We start from the raw sequence: 21,180 nt of genomic DNA on the forward strand, positions 1-21,180 counted from the left end.
AAAGCAAATAAATAAGGTGGTTATTGAGCTGAAGTTTGATGCTACCAGGCGTTAGTATGGCACATGAGGTTAAGGTATTAAAGAAAAGGGGCACTGTACTTGTTACCTGTTTAGATACTGACTTGAATGTATAACAGTAGTACTCTGTGAAGAGAAAAGCTTGTGTAGTATGTAGATTCAAAAAAAAATTCCTGTGTCAACCTGGTTTTAACCGCTGGTTAAAAACCCATTATGGGGGGAGGTGTTATGCCGTTGGCCCCCTCCTTTGTGAAAATCGCAAGAACTCTAGTTAAGGGGGGTCAACTGACCCAAGAGAGAGAGACGTGCGAAAGACCACGTTCTTCCAAGAAGCAGAATAAAAGTGACTTTGACTATTGTCTCATGGAGACCACCTGAAAAGCCCTCGGGCAAAGTGGGCTGGTTGAGAGAGAGATCGCATTACCTACAACTTGATTGACACCTGCGATCCCGTGAAGAAGTATAAAGGCGGGTCTGAGGGGAGGACCCTCAGACGCACCAAGGAGACACCAAGGAAGCATGATACCGATTCCCGTGGGAGCGGGAAGCCATTTTTTTTAGGAAGCCACGTGCGTCAGATTCCGGATCGGGAATCTGTGGCTGAAGCCAAAGGAAAATCGCTTTTAGCTAACAACTGATTCCAGGGAATTGTTTCGCAAAGACAACGGGCAAGTGTTCTTTCTCTCACCAGTCCTCTCTCTCTCCAACACGTGAAATGCCAGCGGTTCCCAAACGGAAAAGACTGCAGATTTCTAAGTGACTTTAATATTCAATTGGACTCAGTATTACTCCTAGACAACTATAGAGCTTATTTCTGATTAATTATTATTACACCGGTGTTTTAGATTGAGTATTGACGACGTATATGATCTGAATGTTTGTATTAACCTTACGTTTGTGCCCCTTTTTGAATAAAACGTTTAAAAATAGTAGCATCAGACTCAGCTGATCCATCTATCTTTGCTGGTAAGTTACCTGGTTACGGGGTTTTCGTAACAATATGTTCTCACTGTGGCCGTGTGGGTTTCCTCCTGCATTCTGAGTTACTGAGTTGTGGACATACTATGTTGGTGCTGGAAGCGTGGTGACACAAGGCCCAGCAGAACCCTCGCTAATTTGATTTGATACGTACGATGCATTTCACTGTCTGTTTCAGTGTTTCGATGTACATATGACAAATAAAGCTTACCTCTTTGCACAGGTACATGAATCGGAAAGGCTTGCAGGGATATGAGCCATACACAGGCCAATGGGAAGAGCTGAGATAGACTTTTCGGTCAGCATGAATGAGTTGGACTGAAGGGCCTGTTTCTGTGCTGGTTGACTCTATGATTAAGAACATAGATTTAAAGATCTCAGGAGTTTCCATCGTAATGGTCGCATTGAAACACTACATCACAGAAGGCCCTTCATGACTGCACAGGCTCTTTGAAAGCCCTCTCCTACTTAAGCGATCTTTTCACCTTGGTTCCTGCAATTATTTCCTTTTCGTCCGAGGATCACATTGCCTTTTGATGTTTAGTGCTTCTGCCACACTTCCAGGCAACACATTCCAGAGTACAACATATCACTGTGTAAATGGATTTCTCCTCAACCCCTCTCCTGTTCCTTCTGCCAATTCTCATAAATCAGTGTCCTCTGATTACCTACCGTCTTGCCAATGGAAACAAGTTCCTTCTGTCTCCTCTACGTACTGGTCTTGGTGAGATGCCAACTTGAACATGATACCATTCTCTAAGTAAAGAAGTTTCCCCTGAATTCCCTGAAGGTTTATTGGACTCTGTTTCATATTTATGACTCGTGGTTTTGACCTCCTCTTACTTTATCTAAGCTCGCTCTGTTAACCCATAGTTTTACATGTATCAGCCGCTGCCTTCACCAAAGTAAAGAGCTCCATTTTGCAGAACTACACTCTAATTTTACTATGATTTGTAAAGCCTACTCCATACTCTTTCACCAATGCTTTTATGAGGATGTCGAACTCATTCCCCCAAGGGTTCATGAGGCAACAATCAGTTATAACAATCCTATAGAGTAGCTGAAAGACGAGGAAAGGATTAGAAAGAAATGGAAAGAGGTGGGAGGAGGCTCAGGTGAGGCATAAGCACTGGCGTGGAGTGGTTGGACTGTGCACCCTGTTTCTGAGTTGTAAGTTCTGTTCAGTTCCACGCAAGGAACAGAGGATTGCGCAGCTTCTGTTGTAATTCTACCCCACAGTCTATCTCCTTGTGTTGCTATGCAGTCGACGGGGGCTGGACGAGCTGGAGCAAATGGTCAGCCTGCAGTACTGAATGTACCCACTGGAGGAGCCGTGAGTGCACGGACCCATCACCCAAAAACGGAGGGAAGGACTGCGTCGGCCTGGTACTGGAGTCCAAAAACTGCACAGATGGGCTCTGCGTGCAAAGTAAGTAAAAAGAAAACACAGCTTGCAATTGGATGGATTTCTCTGCAGGGGCGGGCATGAGCAGCAGGTGAGAGCTGGGCACATCAGGTGGATGCTGTGCTTGCAAACTGCACCGCTCTCCTGATTAAACAGGCAATCCCCACTTCTCCCGTGCACACATATGGCCCGGGACCTTCACAACCAGTGCTGCTTCCAGAAATAAAACACGGCTCTGTCACAGCTCGATTTAAATCTCGAGGACTTGGATGGGAGCTCACACAAAGAAAGACACCTAGTGCGGGTGCTCTCCGGTCATGTCTGCTTCCAAAATATGATTGCTTTGGTGATGACAATAAACTAATTTAATTTGTGAAATACAGCCTGCAGACATTATTCATCAACTTCATAATTTTAAATAACTCAACCCCCTGTACACAATTAGTGCTACTGATCTGGGAACAAATACTTATGAAAAGGTGAATGATGACTCTATGATGTATAAAGGCTTCCATTTTGAAAGAAGAGAGCTTTTACTTGATTTTCTATTTTTCTCTCTTTCCCTCTTTCTCTCTTCTTCCTTCTCATTCCCACTTTCTCCATCCTTCTGTCTTTTATCCATTCTTTCTCTGTCTCCCCCTCTCCCTCTCTTCTCTCTTCTTCTCCCTCCCTCCCTCTCATTTTCTCTTTCTGTAATAATCATTTAACCCTTTTTGTATTGTGGATCTGAAATCACAATCTGAAGGCTACCAACCAAACGAGTCATGGTGGGGAAAGCTGCCTCACTAAATTTAAGATTATATTTGAGTGAGAAACTTATAGCAAGCAGAATTCACACTGTTGTCAGTCCTCCAACTGAAAACAGTAGAGGTTGGAAAGGAGAGTTATGCATGAGTGATAGACAAGTCACCTTTCTACACTCTGTGGCCATTTATCATCTAAGTTTACTTCATTTGTGCACCACGTCCATTTAATATACTGAATCACAAAATGGTTCCTATGTATCTGACAGCTCTACCCTGTGTACTATCAGAATTATATTTTCATTTAGTTTTCCATTTTTTGTCATTCATTCAGTTTGTTTTTACTTCTTCCAAATTGATTTTACTTTCATTTTCTTTTTAACAGATAAAAAGCTATTAAATGAACCAATAAACTCTAGTAAGTTTTCATTTCATTATTTCAGTCATTCTGTTTTTTTTAATTATGTATATGAGTGGATGTGTTTGATAAACATTGGGGCTGTCACCTGGTTTCCTCATGTTTTAGAATCCTCTGGGGTACAAATATAAATGTGCAAGAGGGGGAAAGAGTGAGTGGGGAAGAGAGAGAAAGTGAGTGACCGATAGGAGAGGAAGGGTTGAGGAGCGGAGAGGAGGGGCGGGTAAGGGGACAAGGAGAATCGGCGAGGGGAGAGAGATTGGTTAAGGGGAAACAGTAAGAGAAGGGAGAGAGCCCGAGCAAGGAGACGGCGAGTGAGAGAGAAGGAAGGGAGGGCATGAGCTGGGAGGGAGAGAGGAAATGAGTGAAGAGAGGAGGAAAGGAGAACATGAGCAAGGAGGAAGAAAGGAAATGAGTGAAGAGAGGAAGTGTGAGTAAGGATAGCGGGAGAGAGTGTGATTGAAGAGGAAGATAATGTCAGTGAAAGGAAGTAGAGTGTGAGTAAGTGGGGGGAGGAAGAGAGGGTGGGAGAGGGAGTGAAGAATAGAGAGAGAGAAACCTCAACAGAGCTGAGCACCTTGTGATGAATCTCCATGCTCCCTGCCCGTTGGTGCCCGATCAATGTTGAAGTGTGTGTAACATTGATTGCTGTGTTAGTCTGACTCCCCGAGGATTAGTGTACATGAAATTATGTGATACGATTCCTTGCCTAACTGTTTAAACAGAGACATTAACAAATTACTATTTTTTCTTGTAACCTTGCATGTCTAACTAGATAGTGGAGCAAAAATGTTGAAAGAATCACATTGTGTTTGATTTCAGAGCTGATTTCTAGTTGTTGTGGAGCCCTTGATCTGTACATTATTAGGTGCTCCACTCATTACCTAATACTTTGACTAAAGTAAATATTGCTTGCAGTCATTGTTAGCGTCCCAGTTGATTGCGTGTCCTTAAGTTTGAAGCTCAAATTGTGATATTTTACTGCCTTCTCTTTCTGGATGGTATGTTTACTCTACAGGCTCTAAAGTAAATGATGTCCCATGGAAGGAATTGCTAGAAGTGATTAAACTTCCAAATCTGCTTTGCCTTTATAGTGCGTGGGATTGTTGTGTTTAACCATGTACAGATATGGGTATCCAGGAAAATATACTGTCCTTGGATGGTCTGCTGGGAAGCACGAAACAACTATTAGCTTGTGTGGAGCAATTGCAGAAACTCAAGTTTGTGGTCTCTGGAATGCAAAAGGTTGAGGGGCAATGTAGTTGAAGTTTTTTTTATGGCTTTGAAAGGAATTGAGGCAAGATAGAGAGGAAGTTTTCCAGCTTTTAATGAGTCTAGTGCCAGGGAAGCTAACCTTAAAATCAGAACCATTTTTTGAATAAAGTTTGAAAAGACTTTTCTGCTTGGGCTGATGAAAGTGCGGGGCATTCTCCACGCATAGTGTAAATCAGCAGATGTCAATTCATTTAAAATCTAAGACAGGTTAATTCTTTTTCGTGGTGAGGGTTTCCATGAAAGGCTCCTGTTACTCATTCCCTCATTTTGCACATGAGTCTTTGTTGCCAACTGTAAATGCCCTTAAGCAGATGTTGAGCTGCCCCCTTTGTCTGCCTGCTGAAGGTACTCCCTCCATTGCTGCTTAGGATTTCAATACAAGGGGCCACCCGTTTAAGATGGAACTGAAGAGTTTCTTCTCCCGGAAGGTGGACTGGATCTTTGAACTGTGCAGGCAGAATGATTGAATATATTTAGTGCCAAGATACACAGACATTTGGTATGTTGCAGGGATTCGAAGTTTGTGGTGTGGTCAAGAAAATGAAGCCAAGGTCAGGTCAATCTTGATCTTATGGATGGAAGGGGTCACCTGGCTTACTCCTGCTCCAGTTCCTGCAGAGTTAGAATGAGCAACAATGGGGATGTATTTCCTTGTCAGGAAGATGTGTGGTGGAGATAATCCGGCTGTTCTTATCCTTAAAGCAAGTGGTCATGCATTTGGGAGGCTGTGCTGAAGAAGTCTTGCTGAATAGATCAGCTTAGTCTTCTTGAATGGGTGAAGGTGTTCAAAGAGTAGAGTGACTTACCAATAAACACCCTTCATCTCTTTTCAATAGCCGCGGATTCCACTGCTGATGTGGCCTTGTACGCGGGTCTGGTTGTTGCCGTGTTCATCTTCGTGGTTATAATGCTGGTGCTCGGCATCATCGTGTACAAGAGGAGCTGCCGTGACTTTGACACGGACATCACCGACTCCTCCGCTGCATTGACCGGAGGCTTCCAGCCCGTCAACTTCAAAAAGGCCAGGCAGGGTAAGTGTTCGGAACCGCCTCGCCAATGCTTGGTCCTCCTGCTTCTCTCAAGTTCATCTGCTGGATGTTCCTGAGGTATTTCCTGGTGATGGGGGGTGGGGGAAAGAGTTGTATTTTTAAGGCATTGTCTTCAACCCCAGAATGTCCCACAACATCTGACGCCCAGCAGTCACTGTTACAGTGCAAGAAGTGTGTTCAGCAATTTGTGCACAGCAAGCTCCCACAGACAGCAACACGATAATGTCCAGTGTGATCTGTAGTTTAGTTTTCCCATCATTTTCTGTTTCTGGCTCTGTTTAATTTTAATTCAGCATCGTGTTTGGTGCAGACATTGTGGGCTGAAGGGCCTGTTCCTGTGCTGGACTGTTCCAAGTTCTATCCTCGCCTGCCAGACAGATCCTACCACCTTATCTTCAGCAACACATTATCAGAACCAAGAAGCTCAATAGGCAGGCAACTGCCCCAGTGAGCAATTCCTCCTCAGCTCTGTTCTAAAAGGACATCCCTCTATTCCGAGGCTGGTCTTGTACTCCCCCACCATAGGAAACGTCCTCTTCACCTCCACTCTATCGAGGACTTTCAACATTCAACAGGTTTCATGGGTATTCATGCATGGTTGAATGACTTGAACTTGAAGTAGCCTTGTCCTATCACAGACATTTCCTGTGTTCTGCTCACTCCCATCCTCCCCAGCCTACTGAAATTTAACTTGCATTTCCAACTTCTCCATTTCTGTCAGATCCAGTACCTTCCTGTTTTTGTTTCAGGTTTGCAACATATGCAGGATTTTTGTAATGCATTCTTGAATTTAGTGTCCTGAGTGAAGCTAATTAAGAGCAAAAACTTCCCATGTCCTTTTTGGATCCTTTACATCCATTAAGACCCTCAGCTTAGTCCCTTCCTCAGTACAGTCGGCCCTCCGTATCTGCGGGTTCTGCATCCGCGGATCGAAAATATTCGAAAAAAATTCCAGAAAGTTCCAAAAAACAAAACTCAAATTTGCCGCACCGAGCACTACGCTGAATCCATGCAAGTGAAGTGATGTGTAGGCATACCCTGCTGTAGCCTCCCGCCATTTCACAGATCCTCAGTCTCTCTCCAGCACTCATTGTTTGAGCATTGTTCGCCTCGCATCTCATTCGTTCGCTACTTATGTTGTGAGCGAGAGGAAGGAGCTTAAGGTTAGTTAGGGATGGCTGGCTAGCTATGTAAAGCACTACAGCCTCAAGAACTTAAAGATCATGGGAGAATCGGCATCGGCTGATTCCGAGGCAGCATCAGCATTCCCAAAAGAGCTACGATGGTTGCACCTGTACTGAACATGTACAGGCTCTTTTTCTTGTCATTATTCCCTAAACGATACAGTATAACAACTATTTACATAGTATTTACATTGCATTAGGTATTATAAGTAAGCTAGAGATGATTTAAAGTATAGGAGAGGATGTGCGTAGGTTATATGCAAATACTACACCATTTTATATAAGGGACTTGAGCATCCACGGATTTTGGTATCCGCAGGGGGTCCCGGAACCAAACCCCCGTGGATACCGAGGGACGACTGTGCTGCGCTAGATGTGCCAGCAGACATTTTGTGCTCCAGTGTCTGGGCCCAGAACTCTTGCACTCAAAGGTAAGCACACAGCCCGCTGAGTCATTGCTGACACAGACCTTTGCTTTTCTAAATGATGAAGCCATGGACACAAGCTAAATCCACGTCATTGCTTTCACCCGGTTTAATGAAAATGACAGTCGTTGCAAAGCCTTATCTTTGTGACAGCTGTGGCTGCATCGACTGCGTGGCAGGTCTATTCAGCTGTTTTGATGAGGTGTCAGTAGAAGTGCAAAGCCCAACAATGGCCGGAGCCTCAACTATTTATTAAAAGGATTGATTTTCAGTTTCATCAAGTACTGAAGCAGGAAATGAAAATAGTTTGATATTTGCCATGGTGGCTCTGTTGACTGTAAGACTTCAGTTAGGGCAAAGGTTTGTTGCAACATCTCACGTAGATGTTCTCTCAATATTCTCCGAAGCAGAGAATTATGTTTTTACACTGTACTGCTGCTGCAAAATAACCAATTTCATGTCATATGTCACTTATAATAAATCTAATTGTACATCAGAAAAAGAAGCTATTTGTTCACTTCAGACACTTTAAAAACTACTCTGTTTACTCAAAATACTGGAAATTTTTATGCTTTATAACTTCAAAACACTCAACTAATTCAAAGGAACTCATGGGAGTCCGAAAATACGGGTGTAACTTCGAGTTTACTTCAAGCGAGGCACACACATAATCAACGCATTCCTACCTATAACCCATAATGAACCAATCAGTCAACTTATACACAAAAATAACTCAAATATTACTGAAATACTAAATAAACAACAGAAATGCTCCCCCTTCAAGGTTCCTAATAACTCACATCTTTTAACGCAGTTCATTCCATATGTTAGTGGAATTTGTACCGGTAGTTTTCTTGATCTAGGAATCTCAAGCAGGGCACAGGGGAATTAGCCCCCTGCTCTCTGGGGATTTGGGTCACCTGTGTTGTTAGTTCAGCTAGGTTCCCCTGTCCTGTGCCATTTTGCTTCAAATGTTATTTAGAATACCCAATGACCCTCCAGCAAAACAGGAGGTGGAGAATATAGGGTGAGTGATGGAAGAAGGAAAGAGAAAAGAAATACAAATGCTGTTTTTATTGCATGGAAATAGCTTAGATTTTCTGCATTTCTTTGATGCTGTTTAGTCCTTACTGTCAGAAAACTTGAGTCAACCAGCTACTACTTGAACTCCTGTCTTACTGTATATGCTCATAAGGGAGCAATGAGATGCTGCAGAAGTCACACACAGCGGCACAGAGGGGTGGCTCAGCCCCTGTAGTTCAGGTTCAGTTCTGACACAGTGCTGTCTGTGTGGAGTTTGCATGTTCTCCCTGTGAACATTTCCCTCAGATGCTCCTGTTCTCTCCCACATCCCAAAGACAGTGCTACAAAATATCTTCAAAGCGTAATGTTGGAGACACAGCAGTGAATTTGCACGCAACAGTCTCCCACAGATCACAACTGCAGACATTCAGCTTTTGCAGTTATTTAATTTGTATTTTTATTTTTTTAAATTTTCTGGGATCTGCATTTTCTTGGCAAAGTCAGCATTTATGGCCTTAAAGTAGGGAGGAGTGGGCCACTTTCTTAGACCCTACAGGCCTTCTGGTGAAGGTACCCCCAATGAATTGCTGGGGGGATTTTCTGCATTTAGACCCAGGTATGATGAATGACTGGAGATTATAAGTCACAATTGTGTAGAACTTAGAGAGAAACCTAAAAGCATGATAATGTGGCGGCTAGCGTGTGTAATGTTGAATCAGATTTGCGGGTCTGGCATGTGAGACAGGAATTTGGTATATTAATCATTTATTTACAACTAGTAAAAATTCAACCAAACATTTATATTCCTCAAGTTATAGAAACTACAAAGCTGAATACTCACCAAATATACGTACATTCAGCAAACATACTTGGTTAAGAGTGCGCGCAGCACATATCTTCCCAATCATCATGTCCATTATTGCCTAAAACAAAGGGAAAAGAGAGCAAGCCCCTTCCACATGTCATTTTATATACCCAGGATATTTGAAACTGGACACCAAACAGCTATCCAATGGGGGAAGCAGCCACAGTTTCTAAACTAACCAATCATGACTTTCGACAATCAGAATAAGGCACGCCCCTACAAGACAGGGTAACACTATTTCATAGTTAGTGATTGTAAGTTAGAGATTCAACTCCCACTGCTGTCTGTAAGGAGTTTGTACGTTCTCCCAGTTTCCACCCACATTTAAAAGAAGTACGGTAGAGTTATTAAGTTGTGGGTATGCTACATTGGCGCTGGAAGTGTGGCGACACTCGTGGGCTGCCCCCAGCACATCCTTGGGATGGTGCAAACAACACACTTCACTGTATGTTTTGATGTTTCGATGTACCTGTGACAAATAAAGCTAATCTTACCTGCCTCTCAGTGGTTTCCCCACGCACCTGTCATTTACAGTCCAGTGATGTGGGAGATGCTGTCGGAGTACCCTGGGTGAGTACTGCAGTGTATTTTGTGGATGGTGCAAGTGCAGCCATTGCTACAGATTGAGTGAATATCTAGGGTTGTTGACGAGGTGTCAGTAAAGCAGTCCCCTTTGTTCTAGGTGACATCAAGCCCCCTGAATGGTCTGTGCCATTCTTTTTACGCTGTCACATCTGTTTTAGTTGTAACTCCACTTTAGGTAGATTTGGTCTGAAAGATGGAAATGCCAGAAGAAGGGGCACAAACTATTGAATCAGGTTGGGAATTCAGAAGAAAAGGTTTTGCCCAGGGAATGGTCAGAAGGGAGAATTTATGACCAAGATGAAACACAAATGCTTGAGATATGGGACGTCCCAATAGGATGAGATGGATCAGAGATTGAGAGTATGGATTCATGTGCCAAATGGCCAGATTCTTTGCTGAAGTCTCTGCAGGTCCTTGTGAATCTCAATGTTTTTCCATTTCTCTCTGTTCCAGACAACTCCCAGTTGCTGAGCTCATCGATCCAGCCAGATCTGACGGCCAACGCCGGCTCGTACCGAGGCCCTATGTATACGCTGCAGGATACAGCCGACAAGATACCAATGACCAACTCCCCACTCTTGGATGCCTTGCCCAGCTTGAAGATCAAGGTGTACAATTCTTCGATGCCCTCCTCCATGTTGGTGGGCGGAGTGGACTCATCAGGGACTGGAGCGCCAGGGACTTACCCAGGGGGCAACAGCAGAGACAACAACGTCGTTATGAACCTGAGGAACAAGGCAATGAGCTCACAACATCTGGGCACCTTGCCCAGGGATCCGGGATACTGTGCCAGTGGGACCTTTGGCTGTTTGGGTGGACGACTGACAGTGCCCAATTCAGGTTTGTGAATCATTTATTTGGACATTCTAAAACCAGCACACATTATTCATCACTGATTGCCTTTTGAACTGAATAACTTGTCAAGCCTGCTCAGTGGAGAGCCAACAACGGCTTTACAGTGCCAGCGAACACAAATCATGGTTCAATCCCCACCTTTATCTGTAAGGACATTGTACATTCTCCCCGTGACCAAGTAGATTACCTCTAGGTGCTTTGTGTTCCTTCCACTATTCCCTCTTTATTCAGCCCTGATGAAGGGTCTTGGCCCAAAATGTCGCCTATTTATTTCCCTCCGTAGGTCTTGCCTTTAACTTTAAACATTGCCCAACTGGGATCATAAGTGGGTTAACTACATTTATGAACTCCTCAGCTGTTAATGGCTCTAAGTTTGTGCAGCACTGTCTTTTTCAGTTACTCCTCTGTCCATCAGTTATCAGCTATAGCACAGTGCCATATGTAATCCAACATTTAATCCATTGTAATTGATAGCTAGTGGAGCTAGGACGTTGAATTGAGTTAGCCAGAATATCTCAGGAAATGGAGGGATTGGTTTATAGAATATGTAGACTGGAATCCCATTGATTAAGAGGTAGTGTTTAATGCAATTTTATAGGATTCTAAGGGAAATAGGTGAATTCAAGCATGGCAGGCTGTCTCACTTTATCCAGGATGGTGAAGGAAGAGCACACTGCCTGCACTTGAACCAGGACAATGGCTCAAGTGAAGGGGAGAAGGAACTTCGATATTAACTGGCAGAAAAATCATTTCATTGAATGAGTGGAAAATGTATGGATTAGACTCTGCGAGGAGGCAGTGGAAGCAGTTGGTATTGATCCATTCAAGGGAAATTAGAGAGATTGCCTGAAGCAAATAGCATTTTGGGATACAATATCACATTAATTTGAATTAGACTGAGTTATTTATGAAGTGCATTTAGGAGGAACTCAGTTCTCCAAACTTTGCAACGTTGGGTATTCATTGCCTTTGGTCTGGTTTGTTATACACACTCAATCAATTGCAAAAAGCATTAGATAACAGCTCCATTATCACTTGATTGTCCAATGTGAGGCCCTGGTAGAAGATGAACTAGGTATTCCTTTCCAATCCAACTGAACCTATTTTTCAAATGGTTTTCATAAGAAGATGAAATAGGAAGATAAGCAAAGGATGCCACAGTAGTGTAGTGATTAGCGTAACACTATTACTGTCCTGGGCATTTTGGAGTTCAAATCTGGCACCACCTGTAAGGAGTTTGTATGCTCTCCCCATGACCTTGTGAGTTTCCTCTGGTTGCTCCTGGGCCCTACATCAACTGATCCAACCCTGCCTTTGAAGTCACACTGTATTTTTAACTGTCTCCCCAATTAATATCATCAGTAGATTTGAGGCTTTTGTGAATGGTGGATATCTGGAAGTGGATGAATGAGTGAGTGAGTGAGTTTAACCAGGGCAGGATATGCACAGTAAATAGCAGGGCTCTGAGGAGTGTTGTTGAGCAAAGTGACCTTCGAGTATCAGTACATAGCTTTATGGAAGTGGTGACGCAAGTAGATTCAGTGGGGGGTGAAGTGGGCGAGTGACGAAAATGTGTGGTTTGCTTGCCTTCAGCAGCTGAAGCACTGAGCACAAGAATTGGGACGTCTTATTGCAAAGCGCCGATTAGGCCGTGCTTGGAGTGTTATGTGCATTTCTGATTACCACACCACAGGGAATGTGTGATTAAGCTAGGATGTTGCCTGATTTCGAGGGGGTGACTTGTAAGCAGAGATTGGATAGGCCAGGTCTGGGTTCCCTGGAGCAAAAGAAGCTGAGGGGTGGCAGACTAGAGATATATAAAATTTGGAGGCATAAACAGGGAAGAGGGCCAGAGTCTTGTTTCCCAATTGAATTGAATTTAAAGTGCACTGGAATCATTACTGTGCTACATAAACAATCAGGACTACATAAACAAAGCTGGAGTTGTAAGGTTTAACAGTTCGATGATGGTGACGCAGCTGGTGAAGCTGCTACCTCACTTCGGTTTAATCCTGACCTCTGGTGCTGCCTGTGTGGAGTTTGCTCACTCAACCTGTGACCGTGTGGGTTTCCTCCGGGTGCTCCAGCTTCTTCCCACGTCCCAAAAATGTGCATGTTGTTCATTAGGTTAATAAGCCACTGTAAATTGCCTCTCGTGTGTAGGGCATTGGTAGAATATGGGGGGGGGGGGGTAGCTAACGGGAATGTGGGGAGATTAAATTTGTTTAATGTAGGATTAGTGTAGACAGGTTCTTCATGTTTGTTGCAGACGTGGTGAGCAAAAGGCATGTTTTCTGGTTGTATAACTCAATGTAACAGCACCTTCTGAGAGCAAGGCCAGCCTAAGAATCTGGGCATTTCTAGCACATGAAACATAGATCATTACAGCAGAGAATGGATCCTTCGGCCCGTGATGTTGTGCCGACCTTCAAACCCACTCTAAGATCAATCTGGACCTTCCCTCTTACAGTGCCGCCATTTTTCTATCATCCATGTGCCTACCTAAGAGTCTCTTAAATGTCCCTGATTTATTTGTAGAATTTATAGTGTGTAAGCACAGGGTCGGTTTACCGGAATTTATGAAGGAAATTGGGGGTGGGGGGGGGTTCATGATTAGAACAGAAATGCTGACATGGAATATTTGGGCCAAATGGCCTGTACACATGGCTGTCCTTCATGTGCACACCAACGTAACTTCAGTGGAGCAAGTAAGGTTTAAGTGCTACCACCCTTAGGGCAGATTCCTATCCAGAATTCCTCCTTATTGCTGATATGGCATAACATTGTTTCATGTGGTGGACTAAATTTCTTCCTCTGCTTAAAGCAATTAGGCCAATGTCTGCTCTTGAAAATGTTGTGCAAAGACAAATATCCATCAAAGCACAAATCCGCCTCACTGCTAAATTCCGACCCAATTTTCATTGAAACCCAGATGAATTTATAGACCTCAGTGTTTCTGAATGCTTCTGATAAGAACAGTTGGTCCTATTATTTAGTTAGTAACTGAATCCACCACAGCCCTCAACAATAACCTGCATCAGTGTTTTGCCTTTTCCAGCTCTACTGGGAAGCTTTCCCATACAGTGTTTAGGTTGAAAAATAGGCCAGACAAATGAGAGCGTACACAGTTAATCGGTTTATGAATGAGTGAATGTTGGCAGCAAGTCACTATGAAAACCACTTCTCCAGATATGCAGTTGGTAATAACCATCCATGTGAGGCACTGGGGGTGGGGGAGAGGTTTGAGTGCTGTACACACACTTGTCAAGGAATTCATTCGTGGTGCCGAGCACTTTATGTGAGCATCAAAGCAATGTGCACGAAACCTTCATTGCATTGACTTGAGAGAACAAAACACCCAGACAAATGTACACTACATATGTTGCTGCCAGTCAGGGATGAATTTCTATTTGTCTGGCTGCACAATGGGAGGTATACTCACCACAATAGGGCTTTTCTCTCACCCACCCCCCCCATTACATTTTTGAATTCTTACTCCTCATCTCTCATATCCCCAGGACTCCCTGACACACTCCCTCATCTGAAATTAAATGGGACTAAAGCTAAGACCAATTCAGAGTCTGGATGATAATTCTATAATCTTTGCATTAGCCTTTGCGATGCTGGACAGCCAGCCTCTTGGTCAGCCAGCCCGCTGCTCTGGCTGCTGTGGTGTATGCTGAAGCTATTGTTAGGAAGCATGTGGGAAATGATTTCCTATGTAACTGCTGACGAGCCTTGTCCTTGAGAATCCCTTTCAACCACAGGTCATGCCTAGCAGGTGCAAATCCAGCCCAGTTCAGCTGCCTGTCATGACTCAACGGGTAGCACCCTTATCTCAGCTTCAGGAGGAAGACAGTTCAAGCCTTCCTCCAGGAACATAACTCTGCAAATCTGGGCTGATGATCCTCATGAGGCCCTGCTTATCCTCGTTCTTCACTTTGATGATGAGAAGGGGGAGAGGTATTTATCTCCATCAACCAATTTTACGAAGGCAGAGTCACCAGGTCATTATTAAGTTACTGTTTGGGAGAATAGTGTACACAAGTGGTGATGCCAGTTACTATCTTATTAGCATGACTGCACTTTAAGAAGTACTTTTCTGTAAAGCATTTTTGAGACATCCTGAAGGAGATGTTAAAGGTGCTAAAAAAATACAAGTCCTCCTCCCAACCTAAGAGAGCTGAATTTTAAAATGTAATTGAAAGCACAATGATGGATTTTCCATAGCAACTCTAACATTTAGAGTACTTGACCTTTGATCAAGAGTTGCCTGGGATCTGTTTGTGCAGTATGGCTCAGGGGATGATTGGGACAGCCTTGCTCAGGATTTGCAAACCCCACCCCATCCCTTCCCATCATGCTAATTTCAGGTTGTTCTTTTCTCTATATTGTATAACAACTGGGAACTCAATTTGTAAGCAGCCCTGTCTCCAGTTGAACAGGAACCAGTTGCCTAAACGTCCAAGGTCAGTTCTTGGCTTCAGCCATACATTTCCTAGTTTATTTTCATTTCCTGTTTACAGTGTTGAGCATGGTGCATGCTGCTCCAATATAAATATGCAAATCAAAGAGACATTTCAACTCACTTTGTCCGTCCCTGCTGCTGATGAGCTGTTCTGTCTAATCTCACTCCTCACCCTTTAAAGAGAGATTAAAGGTTACATTTATTTGTCAGATGTGCGTCAAAACATAAATGAAATGAGTTGTTTGTGTCAACAACCAACGCGGTCCAAAGATGTGCAGGGGGATGTCCGCAATTGTCACCATGCTTCTGGCGCCAATTTAGCAAGCCGACATCTCACGATCCCTAATCCATACCTCTTTCAGAATGCGGCAGAAAACTGGAGCATCCGGAGGAAATGCACTTGGCCACGGGGAGACCGTACAAACTCCTTACAGAGTGTGGCAGGAATTGAACCCCAATCTTTCAGTCCCTGGCCTGTAAAGCATGGCGCTAAGTGCAACGCTACTGTGCTGCTCTTGGGTCTGGCATTTCCAAGTGTCCATGTAGCTGTTGTTTCAATGCTTCACCTACCTGTTCAAGGAAATGGTTCCAGACTCCTATCACCCCTGAGTGAAAAAATTCTCCTCGACTCCCCTCTAGTTCTAACACTAATGTCATTTAATCCACCACTCCCTCTCTCTTCAGGAAACCTGCCTTTTCTTTTCACTCTCAGGTCTCTGATGAAATTTCCCAACATCTTCACTAGGGACTCGAGGACTCCCTTGAGTTTTTCCTCTGGTTATATCTTCCTGTGTCAGAGCTTGGTCAAAAGTGCCTGCTTCAGCAGTCTAGGGCTGGGCAGGTAATGTGGCTTGCTCAAGGTGCAATGAATATTACCAAGGCCTCAATGTTCACCTGCAACAGGAAGATGTTTATTCTTCCATTGAGTTTGTAGTGCTTTGTGGAGTCAGTGTTGGGAACATCCTTCCAGTACATTGGATGCCTGTAATAGGGAGAACAAGTCTCAGAAGTAGTTGGGAGTGCAGGGATCACTAAAACCCATAAAGCCATAAGCCATGTACCAGAATTGATCTTCAAACACTCTTTCCCTCAATCCACCAAAACGATATATCTTCCTCTCACAGGTCAAAACTGAGGCCTGAGTCTTTCTGATAATGTTCACAATGCTTTCATTGTGCTACCATAGTTTTAGGGAAAGAGTGTAGGAAGATCAGTTCTGGCACACAAACTTATGATCTGGTGGGCATTAGCGATATCTGTCCTCCCAAATCCTCCTAAGAACTGCACCCCCTTCAACTGGCATCTCAAGACACTGGAAGGATGTACCCAACACTGTCTCCACAAAGCACTACAATTCAATGGAAGGAGAAACATTTTCCCCTCTCAGGTGAACATTGAGGCTTTGGTTATCTCCATATGCATCTTGAACAAGGCCCATTACCTGCCCAGCTCTAGACTCCCAAAGGAGGCACGTTAGTCCAAGCTCTGACTTGGGAAGATATAACCAAGCAGGTAGAGATATTGCAAAGAAATGTAGTTCCTCACTGCCTTTTGGGAATTCTTGAACCATGACCCTTGACCCTACATTTTGGTAGGAATTATCCAAATAGGACATACATTGTAAATGGTAGGGCATTGAAGAATGCAGTAGAACAGAGTGATCTCGGAATAATGGTGCATAGTTCCCTGAAGGTGGAATCTCATGTGGATAGGGTGGTGAAGCAAGCTTTTGGTATGCTGGCCTTTATAAATCAGAGCATTGAGTATAGGAGTTGGGATGTAATGTTAAAATTGTACAAGGCATTGGTAAGGCCAAATTTGGAGTATTGTGTACAGTTCTGGTCACCGAATTATAGGAAAGATGTCAACAAAATAGAGAGAGTACAGAGGAGATTTACTAGAATGTTACCTGGGTTTCAGCACCTAAGTTACAGGGAAAGGTTGAACAAGTTAGGTCTTTACTCTTTGGAGCGTAGAAGGTTGAGGGGGGACTTGATAGAGGTATTTAAAATAATGAGGGGGATAGAGCAAGTTGACATGGATAGGCTTTTTCCATTGAGAGTAGGGGAGATTCAAACAAGAGGACATGATTTGAGAGTTAGGGGGCAAAAGTTTAAGGGTAACACGAGCTGGAATTTTTTTACTCAGAGAGTGGTAGCTGTGTGGAATGAGCTTCCAGTAGAAGCGGTAGAGGCAGGTTCGGTATTGTCATTTAAAGTAAAATTGGATAGGTATATGGATAGGAAAGGAATGGAGGGTTATGGGCTGAGTGCGGGTCGGTGGGACTAGGTGAGTGTAAGCGCCGGCACGGACTAGAAGGGCCGAGATGGCCTGTTTTCGTGCTGTAATTGTTATATGGTTATGTGATCAGACAAAGTAGTGAAGGAAAAGTTAGGGTGGTGTTGAAAGCCTTATCAGTGCTCTGGAAGACCCAGAAGATGTGTGTAAACAGCAGAAAGTGCACACCACCTCACAGACTATCCACCCCTCCATCTTTGATTCCCACATTAGCCTCATCCCTCACCTCAGAGCCCACATAACCAGAGTGGAAGCGAGTCATCCTCGGTCCTAGGGTATTGCATAAGATGAAGGAGATGGATAATTAACACACACTGAAATGTACTTTAAAAGTCTCAGAGGAGAAAATCGTATGAAATTTATATTTATGATAAATGTCATCTGCCATCCAGATTAACAGGAAACCAAATTTCCATTGCAGTCTTACTGTCAAACAGACTTCATTACTCTTGGCACCAGCAATCTCTTAATGTCAGGATTACTAGAGATTATAAATGCCCTCAGCTGTTTGAAGCGCATTCGTATAAAACTGCAGAGGGTGGCTTGAACTTATTAGCAGTAACTGTTCTCAGATTCTTACTTGACCTCCGCGTCACTGGGTATCATTAACAAATGCAAATATTCCTTCAGGTTATGGGACCTACTCTGTAGAATATAATGGTGCTGTTCCTGATTTTGTTTTTTTTTTCAATCTTTAATTTGAAAGGGACATAATTTTAAGGTGATTGGAGGAAGGTACAGGGGAGATGTTATAAGTTAATTCACCCTGCATTCTCATCGGGCCTAATAAGATTTATGCCCCACAACTCTGACCACTCCTCACGCTTACTGTTGTACACTGGCAAACATTCCTCTTCCCAATTAAGTTTCTCGACCTGTAATGTTGTCACACATCAGTTGCTTCCACAGATTCTGCTTGACCTGTTGACCTGCTCTTCCAAAGTTCTGTTTTCTTGTTCCAATATCTGCAGTCTCTTTTGCCTGAGTGACTTGAGAATTAGTAAAATAACTGTTCAATAGTAAGTGTTGCCCTAGAATCTTTTGTTTACATCTTTATCTTGTCTTGGTATGGTTGGTGACCTTGGGTCCCGGGCTTGAACAGAAAGGCTGTACAAAGGAGAATTAGGCTTCCAAGGCTCGTGTTCAGCCTGGTTGACTGCACTAAGTCTGCACACTGTTTCATCAGCTTATCATTGTGACTTGCCTTGCTAAATTTCCACTCATCCAAAAGGCTGTACAAAATGTCTATCTATGCTGTTCTGTTGGCACACCGTTTTAACTCTTTCCATCCTGCAACTTCCATGGCGTGAACTTGCACTGTAAACCGTGCACAAGGCATTAATAAATACAGCAATAAACACAGTGAACACACAAGAGAATGGTGCAAAGTGTAGTTGAGCAATGTGCGGTTGTGTCAATGGAAATGTTGAAGTGTTAATAAACTGAATAACAAGAGCGGTACAATTAAGAGGTCAAGAATATAGAAACGAACAAGTGATTGGTTCAGGTGATGCTTAAGAGGTGATTTTGTGTGTGTTGATAGGTTCAGAAGATGCCCAAAGGCAGGCATAACATAACAAACTTACATTCAGTGGCCACTTTATTAGGTACAGGAGTGGAACCTTTTGTAGTTTTCTGCTGCTGTAGCCCATCCATTTCAAGGTTTGATTTGTGCATTCATAGACGCTCTTCGGCACACCACTGTCGTAACACATGATTATTTGGTTTACCATCACATTCCTGATAGCTTGAACCAGTCTGGCATTCTTCTCTGACCTTTGTCATTTCACAGGGCATTTTTGCCCACAGAGCTGCCACATACTGGATGATTTTGTTTTTCACACCTTTCTCTATTCCGTTGAGACTGTTGCGCACAAACATCCCAGGATATCAACAGTTTCTGAGGTACTCAAACCACCTCATCTGGCACCAACGATCTTTGCACAGTCAAAATCACTTCGATCACATTTCTTCCCCATTCTGATGTTTGGTTTGAACAACAGCTGAACCTTTTGAACATGTCTGCATGCTTTTATGTATTGAGTTGCTGCCACGTGATTGGCTGATTAGACGTTTGCATTAACGTTACAGATCTACCGAATAAAGTGGCGACTGTGCTTCATGTTGACTTCACTTCAGTTACAGTTTTGTTTTTCTGTTCTCGTTCCACACAGGGGTCAGTCTTCTGGTACCTCAGGGAGCGATTCCACAGGGCAAGTTCTACGAAATGTACTTGATCATCAACAAAAGAGAAAATACACTGTAAGTGCTACATTTCCCAAAGCTGTTCTAGTACTTACATCCATTGTGACTTGGAATCATGGACCTTGCTGGTCCATATCACCCACAGAATTCCAAACTTGAGAAAAAAAATTTGTAGTTATTTGTGAGAATATTTGCTTTGAATTTTGCAAGCTTTTTCAAGGAATTTGAAATAGCTTTTCACATTCCTACAGTGCATTCTAGATTAAGTCATATCAGAAGCAGAAGTGTTGACCTTCCAATTCAATTTCGTTAAAGGTGAATTTTGGGCGATTCCTAACTAGAAATTGTTTATAACTCAAATGAAAGCCTTAACATTTATATAGAGCCTATCATATTTCAAAGCCATTGATAACCTATGTAAACCAATCACTGTTGTGACACAGGAGACTCAGCAGCCAATTTGCCTACAGCAAGCTCTCATGCACAGTGCAGTAGCATAATGACCTCATGATATGCCTTTTGTAATGTTGAGTAGGGGACAAGTTTGGCTCAGGAGTACAGTAGAGATGGCCTTCACCCCACTTCAAAATTGTGCCATGGAATCTTTTAACCACCTGAGGGAGGAAACAGGGCTTTAATCTCTCCTAAAATACAACAGCTCCAACCGAGCTGCACTCCCTCCAACCCAGGTCTTCAGTTATTGGAAAGAGACTTGAATTCGCTTCTCATTGAAAGAAATAATTTTTTCCCACTGAGCTCCTGTAGTAACAGTTGTGGACTCTCAAACCTTATGGTGTCACAAACTTGCAAAAATTAGTTTTAATTTTAAAAATTGCCCAATTTAAGGGCATGTCAACAAAAGGAACGTCTTCTCGATGTGATCAATCAGAATGAAACTTATTATTTCACCAATCATTGTCCATAGACATCAGGGAGTTGGTCTGCTCACTCAGCCCTTTAGAAAAGTCAGTGAATTTGTTGGGTTATTTTAATTGACTACTCAAACTAGAAAAGAATAAACTGGTAACCAGCATTCATTCATGCATCTTTATACCTTCCTGCACTACTCATACCAAACCTGACCTTTAAGAAACTTGAGTTAATCTTTGAAACAATATGAAAGTTGTTTATGCCCCTATGGCTTTTAAAGCTCTACAACTCAGCATCAGTTATTGGGTGTTCTTTCAATTCATTTCTTGTAATCTATTGGATGGTCCTGTGCTCTTGATATCTTTAGTCCAGGTGGATATCAGCTTGATGTAGTTTACAAGATATTTGCACATTCTTGGTGCATGTAGTTTTTATGCTAATTACATGTTCTGGGTGCCTGTAATTTTACATGGGATTTACATTCTTGAGGACCTATAATTTACATAACACCGTATG

General features: G+C 43.1%; 1 protein-coding gene across 1 annotated transcript in view; it reads left to right on the forward strand.

Moving 5' to 3' along the window:
* Positions 1-21,180, forward strand: part of LOC140714275 (netrin receptor UNC5B-a-like) — a 314,021-nt gene that overhangs the window by 257,817 nt on the left and 35,024 nt on the right. The window contains exons 7-11 of the mRNA XM_073025353.1: positions 2,261-2,425; positions 3,530-3,562; positions 5,674-5,868; positions 10,422-10,808; positions 19,764-19,851. Of these exons, the coding sequence (XP_072881454.1) occupies positions 2,261-2,425; positions 3,530-3,562; positions 5,674-5,868; positions 10,422-10,808; positions 19,764-19,851 (868 nt within the window). The remainder of the gene's footprint in view (positions 1-2,260; positions 2,426-3,529; positions 3,563-5,673; positions 5,869-10,421; positions 10,809-19,763; positions 19,852-21,180) is intronic.

This window comes from Hemitrygon akajei, chromosome 21 (genome assembly GCF_048418815.1).
Source record: "Hemitrygon akajei chromosome 21, sHemAka1.3, whole genome shotgun sequence".
NCBI lineage: Eukaryota > Metazoa > Chordata > Chondrichthyes > Myliobatiformes > Dasyatidae > Hemitrygon > Hemitrygon akajei.